General features: G+C 45.4%; 1 protein-coding gene across 1 annotated transcript; it reads right to left on the bottom strand.

Moving 5' to 3' along the window:
• Window positions 1–6087: 6087 nt before the first annotated feature.
• On the bottom strand, window positions 6088–9783 carry LOC130504909 (uncharacterized; the record flags this gene model as incomplete). Its single annotated transcript, XM_056999522.1, has 7 exons — window positions 6088–7153; window positions 7340–7829; window positions 8007–8060; window positions 8213–8297; window positions 8572–8649; window positions 9159–9626; window positions 9724–9783. Coding segments are annotated over 7 exons (2301 nt in total), but the record flags the coding sequence as incomplete, so codon positions are not given.
• Between the last annotated feature and the right edge of the window lie 170 nt (window positions 9784–9953).

A 9953-nucleotide genomic window follows, 5' to 3' on the forward strand; every position in this document is an offset into this window, starting at 1 on the left:
TGATCAAAGCAATGTCTGGAAATATGAAAGACAAACTCACAGCTCACATCGACGCTGGTAAAACAACTTCAGCAGTGACTGCTCCTACGACCAACGCTTATGCAAACAGTTATCTAAGATTATCATCTTACGGACAAACGTCCGAGAACGGACCATCCAACCAAGTTCGGGTCCTATCAACCATGCACCCCCGTCCAAGTTCCTGCAACACGGTCCTCGGGTCCATGGACACAACCCCCTCGTTTGGGATTATCGAAGAAAGACTTCGGGAAAATTCATAAAAATAGTGGAGACGGATTCCTGCCTGCCGTATAAAATGGCTATGGTTAGCTTGAACACCAGTTGCCTTAACTATACGGGGAATTGAAATATTTCGGAAAAACCAGCGTGACATCAACGGCTTTTTCTAAAGAAAAATCGTAAAAACGTCTAAGTCCCAAGACAGCCCAAAAGGGGCCCGAATCACGACTAAACGACCCACATACGATTTTAGGTAGGATTGAGCCCAAGGCTGATATGACGGTCTGATTACCGAGTAGAGTTTCGACTGGAAATGTTTTTTAGAATTTCCCGGAAAAAATAAAGACTTGTTCTCCTGGAAATCGCGGAGAAACCCCAGATTACTCATGAAACAGAAAGCACGACTGATCGGGTTACCAATCAGCATTTCTAATGCTAAAATTCGATAAACATTTTACGGAACACCTTTCGTAAAATAAATTCTCGAAAATATTTCACGAGACAGCTTTTGCATGATTAAACTCGACAACATTTTACAAAACAGTTTCCGTAAAATTAACTCGACAACATTTTGTGAAATAACTCTCGTAAAATAAAAGGTCAACAACGTTCTAAGAAACAATTCCTTGCTGGGATCATGATGAAATCAATGTCCAAAAGTCTCAGAAAAACAATTAAAGAAACCTCGAGAGACTGAGTGTCGATCGAGAAACCTTTAAGAAAAACGAGAAAAACAGGCAGGTCCCGCGAGGAAGCACAGTCCCGGGCGGCTAGCACGCCCGTGCTGTCCCTAGGCGCCGGGCGGCTAGCACGCCCGTGCTGTCCCTAGGCACCGGGCGGCTAGCACGCCCATGCTGCCCCTAGGCGCCGGGTGGCTAGCACGCCCATGCTGCCTCTAGGCGCCGGGCGGCTAACGCGCCCGTGCTGCGCTGGTCGCCGGGCAACAAAACATTCGTCAAACACGGCCAATCCTCGTAAAGATTGACCCAAATATTATCCAAACTAATTTTACGAAACAATTTCCGTAAAATTAACTCGACAAAATTTTGTTGAATAACTCTCGTTAAATAAAAGCTCGGCAATATTTTAGAAGCATCATTCGTGAAGTATAACAAGATCGTAAGCTTCTTGACCTGACCAGTTCTCTCATAGCTTGACGAAATATCAAGCCTCACTCAAGTGACGTCTTGCCAATCGTTTTCATTTGTCCGCCCACCTTAGCCTTCTTCGAGTTTCGCCTACTTCTCCTCCCTTTGCTTCAACGATTCTGCACTATTCCTTCGGGTACATGGTCGATTTAACAGCAGTACGAAGAAACGAGGATATGAACTTAGGCGAAGACCTTTGACAATGAAACGTTAGAAGACAAAGAGGAACGGACATGAGGCAATCTCGAGTAATCAATGAGACTAAGGTACGTCCGACTTAGAAAATTTTATCAAGGTTTTAATTTTTTCATAGGAAAGGAATGGGAACGTCTTGTAAACTGCCGTAAAATTTAGGGAACTTAGAACCTAGGTGGATAGTCTAGCAAGATAAGTCTTAGGCATTTTCTTCCAGTTTCGTTCTATTGTTCCTTGACTGTCTAGGCAGAACGCGCAAACCGATCTAAACTCTCGAAAAACCGAGAAATGATCGCCGCGCATCCTTGGCATACTCTTTCCGCTTCCGTGAGACTAATGGCACGACGGTGAGCTACAAAATTAACGAAATAACCTTCGGTAAAACTTCATGAGTAACCCGAAGCAACTTTCGCCAAAAAACGAAATCAAAGCGGAAACATTTCCCGTGTAAACCACGGAAACAAGACTACTTTGACTATCTGCGATTTTCTATCTTCATGAAACCGGTCATCCATTACTTTCGTATAAACATGTTACACAAAAACAGCATAAGGAAAACCAAGATCGGTCTCATGCAAAATGACATCGCAATACGGAAAATTACGTCCAAGCGGGAAATAACCCAAAACTGAATCTGAACGTGTTCTTCGTCGATTCCTTAAACTTTATTTCCTCGGATAAAATGAAACCATTTTCATGCGACCAAAGGAAACTTTATACGAAGCATCTATCGTATAACTGAAACCTAAAGTGGAAAATCGTTTCGAAAAGCCATCACCCATAACTTGGAAAACTCCGCTATGATTGGCATGTCTATCTCGACGAACTCTATTCGGCCCTCGGCCAACTACGTCTTTCCATAAAGCCCGACCTGAATTCGGCATCACCATTAAGGACAATCGTGAACCAATATGACCTTAATGCGAAAGGATCGCGGTCTGATCATTTACCAACTCCTTGGTTAAACGGCTGAACACAGCCTTCACACCAAGACAAAACAGCTGAACGATCGCCGCTCTAATCACTTAAGGGCCAAACGATAATCCACGATTTGTCATAAAACGCCAAGTGACCATTACGCGAGCAACTCTGTCGCATAGCCCAAAAGCGGAAATCATGCGATAAATTTCTCGTAATAAAATCAGTCCTAACAGCCATACGGTTAACGGAAAAATTTGAACTTAACATCGACTGATTAAGTTCTATACGCCCCGTAAACAAAGCATGAAAAGAAACACTCGTGACAAAGCTCCAAGAGTTATACGAGTCGTCCTTAAAATCCCGGAAGGCCAACACTTCGCGAAGCAAAGCGAAGCTAGACGCTTCTCCCTGGGTCAAATATACGCGACCCCTGGTCCTAATTCCTCGATCAAAATTTATAACTTGCACGTCCAAACTGAAACAACAGTTTCTGACTACGGACATTCGCAAAACATCTCCAAGCCCGCGAACATTTGAAATGCGGCACAAGGGAAAATTAACTCGTACACATTTGAAATGTGTATGCTTGTATAATCCCACGTTTTTTGAAGAAACCGGATTTTCGAAACTCTTTACAAACACAGAAATCGAAATTTTCAAAACTCTTCGCGAACAAACTCGCCAATCGCTAAACGGCCTCAACAATGGATCCAGTATCCATCAAATAAATCATAAACTATCGCCCGGAAACATTCCGCGATTTCTAAAAGCCCATAGTCCTTTATGGCATAAGAAAAACAAACTTCAAAGCACTGCGAGACGTCGCTTTGTGCCTGAACATTCGTTTTTCGATTAAAACCTTCATACGCCTTCTAAACGGCACCATATCGTTGTTGCTGATCACAACAAACGAACTCTAACGTCCTAAACAGACAAGCCACCTAAGGGTAGGCTCTTTTACATCCGACAAGGATCCCATAGCGCGCTATACAAAAAATCCAAATTTGGAGTCAGCACTTCGTAAAGGAAGTAGCTCGATTCGTGCCCAGACAAATCATATAAGCCGATACCACTTCGCGGATTTTAAAACGGTACGAATCAGGTTAAAATAACAAACATGCAAAACGAAAGCCGATTTGTCATCGCACAGCCTCAGTCTGAGAGTAAACCTAGGTCTTGCCCTAAACCCAGCCTTGCTGGTATCTTAACATCTCATAGGCAAGCGTCAACGACGCGAGATCCCAAAACTTGTCTCTTCACTCAAGTCTGTACGTTTTCACGAATTTTCGCGTAAATCGTAAAACCGCAGGAAAATCTCGCTTTGTACAAACGACGGATACGGTGATCATCAGGGAGGCAGGAATGAGACGACAACTCACACCCTGTCCCTCTAACTTCGATAGACAGAAGTTCTGAAAACGCAACATTAATATTTTATAAAGATTGAGCCGCAGAGTTCAACAGATGCCCTGAAAAAGGCCGGGATTCGAAGCCACCAACAGCCAGTCCCGCAAATACACATCATGGCCCCTTAACGGCCGAAACACAATCAAAATAAAAATCTCTAAAGGGATTGATAAACCTAGACGCTCCCCGGAGCATCACCTTCATCCTCAAAACTCACCCAAAGTAGGAACGGTCTCACCGTCGCCTCCATTGGTCGCACCACCGCTGCATGTCTCATATGCGCCGGCTTCGCGATCCTTGACTGCGTGGTCCTGGTCCTCCGAACCCTCCGAATGCAGGACAAGGGTGCACACGGATTTCAGACCACCAAGAATCGAGTCGAAGTTGAGCAACGAACTCACGGTCTTCCCGACGTCACGTTCGAGATCGCCAATCAAAGGTGATTTCCGCAATGAAATACTCTTAGCCAAAAATTTCGATTTTCACTCATAATCTTCCGCCCGCAAGATCGTTCCCGCGTCTTACAGGCTGGGGGGGCTAACTGTTGGGGTCAAAAAGGTTATCTCGAAATCAACGGCTAAAAATATTTATCATGCGCGGACTTTCCATAAAACAAGCGTTGAAAGCAAAACAAGTCGTACAGCTTAAAAAACCTATGTTAAAGTCGATCGTTCTTGTTTTACACGATAAACTTTACGAGAAAACCAACTCAGATTTAGTCGTAAAACTTCGATGATACAATCAAGAAGAACCGAGAGACATTAGGTCCGTAGCTGAGATGACACGACCATACGAAAGTATACGGAAGAAACGGAAAGTGATCTAAGTTTGGATAGGCCGAACGACAAGGAATCCGCCTTGAAACTTCAAAGCCGCTCAATCAAACCCGTTCTCTCAACCGTGAGACCAGATCAGATCGATCAAATCGAAGCCCTCGTCGAGACGCACGTGCTGGTCCAGGCCGCCGGGCGGCTAAGCCCCCGTGCTGGTTCGGCCGCCGGGAACTTCAAAGAACCCGTTCTCTCAAACCGTGAGGACCCAGAGAACGATCAAGATATCAAATCGAAGCCCTCGTCGAGACGCACGTGCTGGTCCTGGCCGCCGGGCGGCTAAGCCCCCGTGCTGGTTCGGCCGCCAGGAAACTTCAAAGAACCCGTTCTCTAAAAACCGTGAGGACCCAGAAAACGATCAACATATCAAAATCGAAGCCCTCGTCGAGACGCACGTGCTGGTCCATAGCCGCCGGGCGGCTAGCCCCCGTGCTGGCCGTGGCCACCGGCGGCTAGCGCCCGTGCTGGCCGTGGCCGCTGGGCGGCTAGCCCCGCGCTGGCCGTGGCCGTGTTGTGGGCAAGAACCCAAACTGGCCAGATGGTTATTTTAGAGAGAGATTGGCGACTGGATGGGGAGAGTATTGGTGCTTGATTTGTACCTGAAACAAAGAGAGATTTTTATGAGTTTTCTTATGAGTTTAAAGATGAAGAACAGAAAGAAAAACTGATAAGAAAATAAGAACAGAAGCAAATATGATTTTTATGGGATTTTTCTGATGCAGAATAGATGATGATGCAAACAGAAACAAAATGAAATAAAAATCAAGAACAAGGATAGAGAGATGGAGGATGGATTCAAGTTGTTGGACTGAAGTCTCTCTCAACAAGAACAGTGAATGGAGATGGATAGATGTGGGATTTGCTTGCTGGACTGAAGTCTCTCTCAAGCAAATCAATGGATGAGGATGGAGTGTAAATCGCCACAAGCTTTGGTGGAAGAAAGCTTGATAAGATCTTGAGTTGCTCTCTGGCTGCTTCTCACAAACTAGAAAGACTTAAGGGTTTTGTTTTGCTTCAGCAAATAAAATTTCATAAAAGACTAAGTGCCCAAATCGGCCAGACATAAGAGTTATATAGGGAACTCCCTAATGGACTCAAAACATAAAAGGCTTAAGCAAGAAATAAAAAAATAAAACAAGGCCAACAATTGCCCAAGTCTTTGAACCGAAATTAAATTAAAAATAGAAGGTAAACCGGCTTGGTAGAGATTGCCTTGACCAGAGCTAATAACATGCTTGCATGCTGCCTCATTAAAACCTTACCAAGAAAAACCCAATTGGGACAAAAACTTGGTGAGGAAAAAGAGTACAGCTCATGTTACTCACTCTGATGGCTGGCTGAATCTCTTAACCGGAAATAGGCTGGTTGGATGGATTGAGAGTTGATTCTGAACCGAGATTGAATGTGGAGATGATGAGGCCGGTTCGGTTATGGACGATGGAAGAGAACTGAATTGGACCGGGCTGATCTTGAACTTCTATGGAGCCGGTTGGGTCTTCAATCTTCAAACCAGACATCTCTTGAATCAATAGCTGTTTGAGACCTTGATCAATCAGTTCTTGAACCGCCTTGGTGAAACCATTCCTTAACCTTGCTGAACCTGATCTTGTAGTCGGACCCTTATGCACTAGGGGAACCTCAGCTTGAGTGACCACAACATCCCCTCCCCCTTGAGTAGGTTCTGTCCTCAGAACTTCTTCTTCATCTGCAAGATAAGGGGCTAAATCAGCAACATTGAACGTTGGGGAAACCTTGAACTCACCTGGAAGCTCTAGCTTGTAAGCATTGTCGTTGATCTTCTCCAACACTCGGAAAGGGCCATCTCCCCTAGGCGCCAGCTTGGACTTCCTTTCTGCAGGGAACCGTTCTGGTCGCATGTGGAGCCATACCCAGTCACCCGGCTTGAATAGGACCTCCTTGCGATTTTTGTTGAGCTTGACCCGGTTCCTCTCAGCCTTGGTCTCAAGTGTCTTCTGAACCTGCTGGTGCATGCTCTTGACGAATTCAGCCCTGTCCACACCACTTTGACTAACTTGCATGTCCGGTGGCAATGGCTTGAAGTCCAACGGAATCTCTGGGTTAAAGCCATAGACAACCTCAAAAGGGGATTGGTTAGTAATAGAATGCTTGGCATGGTTATAAGCAAATTCAATAAAAGGCAAGCAACTTAACCAATTCCTCAAATTCTTACCCACCGTAGCTCTCAACAGTTGAGAGAGAGTACGGTTTACTACCTCGGTTTGACCATCTGTTTGTGGGTGGCAGGTGGTGGAGAAAAGAAGTTTAGTACCAAGTTTCTTCCACAGTGTCCGCCAGAAATGGCTAAGGAACTTGGTATCACGGTCGGACACAATGGTTCTGGGCACTCCATGTAATCGTACCACTTCCTTGAAGAACAAGTTGGCGGTTTGGCTGGCATCATTGGACGTGTTACAAGGTATGAAGTGTGCCATCTTGGAGAACCTGTCTACAACAACAAAAATGGAATCTTTGTTTTCTATCTTGGGCAAGCCCAGAACAAAGTCCATAGAGATGTCCACCCATGGTGCGTTAGGGATAGGTAAAGGCATATGTAAACCATAGGGATGAGATCGAGACTTAGTCTTTATGCAGACAGTGCATTTGGTGCAAAGGTTCTCGACATAGCGTCTCATTCTCGGCCAGTAGAAGTGTTCAGTGAGAACATCTAAGGTCTTGGTCCTGCCAAAGTGACCCATCATGCCGCCACTATGTGCTTCCCGGGTTAGTAAATCTCGCATGGTTCCTTGAGGAATGCAAAGCCTCTTTTCCTTGAATAGGAACCCATCATGCTGGTAGAATGGACCTACTACTCCTCGGGTGGTACTAGCATAAAGTTCTGAAAAATCAGGGTCAGTAGCATAAGCAAGTTTAATATGTTCAAAACCCAAAATCTTAGCCTCCATGGTAGTAATGAGAGTGTGGCGCCTGGAGAGGGCGTCGGCCACTACGTTGTCCTTTCCCTTCTTATACTTGATGACATAGGGAAATGTCTCCACGAATTCTAACCACCTAGCATGCCTCTTCTTGAGTGTGGTTTGGCCTCTCAAGTGTTTAAGGGTCTCATGATCTGTATGAATAACAAACTCCTTAGACAAAAGATAATGTTGCCAAGTTTCGAGAGACCTCACGAGAGCATAGAGCTCTTTGTCATAGGTAGGATAGTTGAGGGCAGCTCCACTCAATTTCTCACTGAAGAAAGCCACAGGTCGGCCACCTTGAGTAAGCACAGCTCCTATGCCCGTACCTGAAGCATCACACTCAATCTCAAAAGTTTTATCGAAGTTAGGCAGAGTAAGGACTGGTGCATGAGTCAAGCTATATTTAAGTTGATTAAAAGACTCTTCTTGGGCAGGTCCCCAAGTAAAGGATACATTCTTCTTGATCACAGATGTCATGGGGCAGCAATGGTACTGAAATCCCTGACAAACCGTCGATAAAAACTGGCCAGACCATGGAAACTGCGGACATGTCCAATCGTGGTCGGGGTGGGCCAATCTTGTATCGCCTTGATCTTCTCCTCATCGACCTTCAGTCCCTGTGAACTCACAACAAAGCCTAAGAACACTAACTGGTCAGTACAAAATACACACTTCTTGAGATTGCATAAAGCCCTTCTTGCCGCAAAGCCTTTAGCACATGTTCTAAATGGTCAAGGTGGTCGGATAAGCACTGACTGTAAATCAAGATATCATCAAAGTAAACAACCACAAACTTACTGATGAAAGGCCTTAGAACCTCGTTCATAAGCCTCATGAAAGTGCTAGGGGCGTTGGTAAGGCCAAATGGCATCACAAGCCACTCATACAAACCTTGTTCGTTTTGAAGGCGGTTTTCCACTCATCACCTTCCTTCATTCGAACTTGGTGGTATCCACTCCTAAGGTCAATCTTAGAAAACACAGTAGAACCACTTAGTTCATCCAACATATCATCAAGTCTAGGGATAGGGTACCGATATTTGATGGTTATGTTGTTGATGGCTCGGCAGTCCACACACATGCGCCATGTGCCATCTTTCTTAGGCACTAGCAGGACCGGAACCGCGCATGGGCTGAGGCTCTCACGAATGTAGCCCTTGTCCATAAGGTCTTGGACCTGCCTCTCCAACTCCTTGGCCTCCTCGGGATTAACTCGGTACGCGGCTCGGTTTGGTAAGGGCGCGCCTGGTACAAAGTCAATCTGATGTTCTATTCGCGGATGGGGGGTAGTCCGGCTGGTATCTCTTCAGGGAAGACGTCCTTGTACTGGTCCATAAGGACTTGTACCTCAGCTGGCACGTCTTGACTTCAAAAACCTGCAAAACAACCTTCCTTAAAGATCATTAGTAGCACCTGCGTCTCATGATGTAAAGATTTAAGCACTTGACCAGAAGTAATGTAAAGGTTAGTCTTACTTACCTTGCTGGACTGGTCCATTGCCTTTTGCATTTCATGCACATCTTGTGGACTGAGTGGTGCTAGGCTATGCTTCTTGTTGTTGTGGTTGAAGCTGTAGATGTTGGTCCGGCCATGATGGATGGTCTCTTTGTCAAACTGCCACGGCCTCCCTAAGAGAATATGTCCGGCTTGCATGGGGACTACATCACACTTCACCTGGTCGTGGTACTTACCAATACTAAAAGGCACAACAACTTGTTCGGCTATTTTAAGCTCGGTCTCATCATTAAGCCACTTGAGCCTATATGGCCTAGGATGGGGCGTCTTGACCAAACCTAGCTTTTCAACAAGATACTTGCTAGCAACATTAGTACAAGAACCACCATCAATGATTAGGCTACATACCTTTTTGTTCCACAGTACATCTTGTGTGGAAGATGTTTTCTCTTTGCACGGTTTCAGGATCAAAAGAGGGCACTGAGGGATCGTCTGGTCACAAGTAACTCGCCAGTGTCAGCATAGTCTACAATCTCGTCACCAGGTTCAACCATGTCCAACTCGGCCTCGTCCTGCGACTCGTACTCACCATCGGCCTTAGGACCATCACACGCTTGTTCGGGCAATCCCTAGCGTAGTGTCCCTTTCCCTGACACTTAAAACAAGTAATATCACGAGTTCTTTGATTTTGAACTTGACCCTTACCTTGGTCAGATGTACCGGCTTTAATTGTATCAGCTTGGTTCTTCTTGAACCGGTTCTCCACTTCTATGGATTTGTTTCTTTTCAGCACCTTTGGAACCTGGTTGAGACCACGCA

This window comes from Raphanus sativus, unplaced genomic scaffold, assembly GCF_000801105.2.
Source record: "Raphanus sativus cultivar WK10039 unplaced genomic scaffold, ASM80110v3 Scaffold1880, whole genome shotgun sequence".
NCBI classification, from domain to species: domain Eukaryota; kingdom Viridiplantae; phylum Streptophyta; class Magnoliopsida; order Brassicales; family Brassicaceae; genus Raphanus; species Raphanus sativus.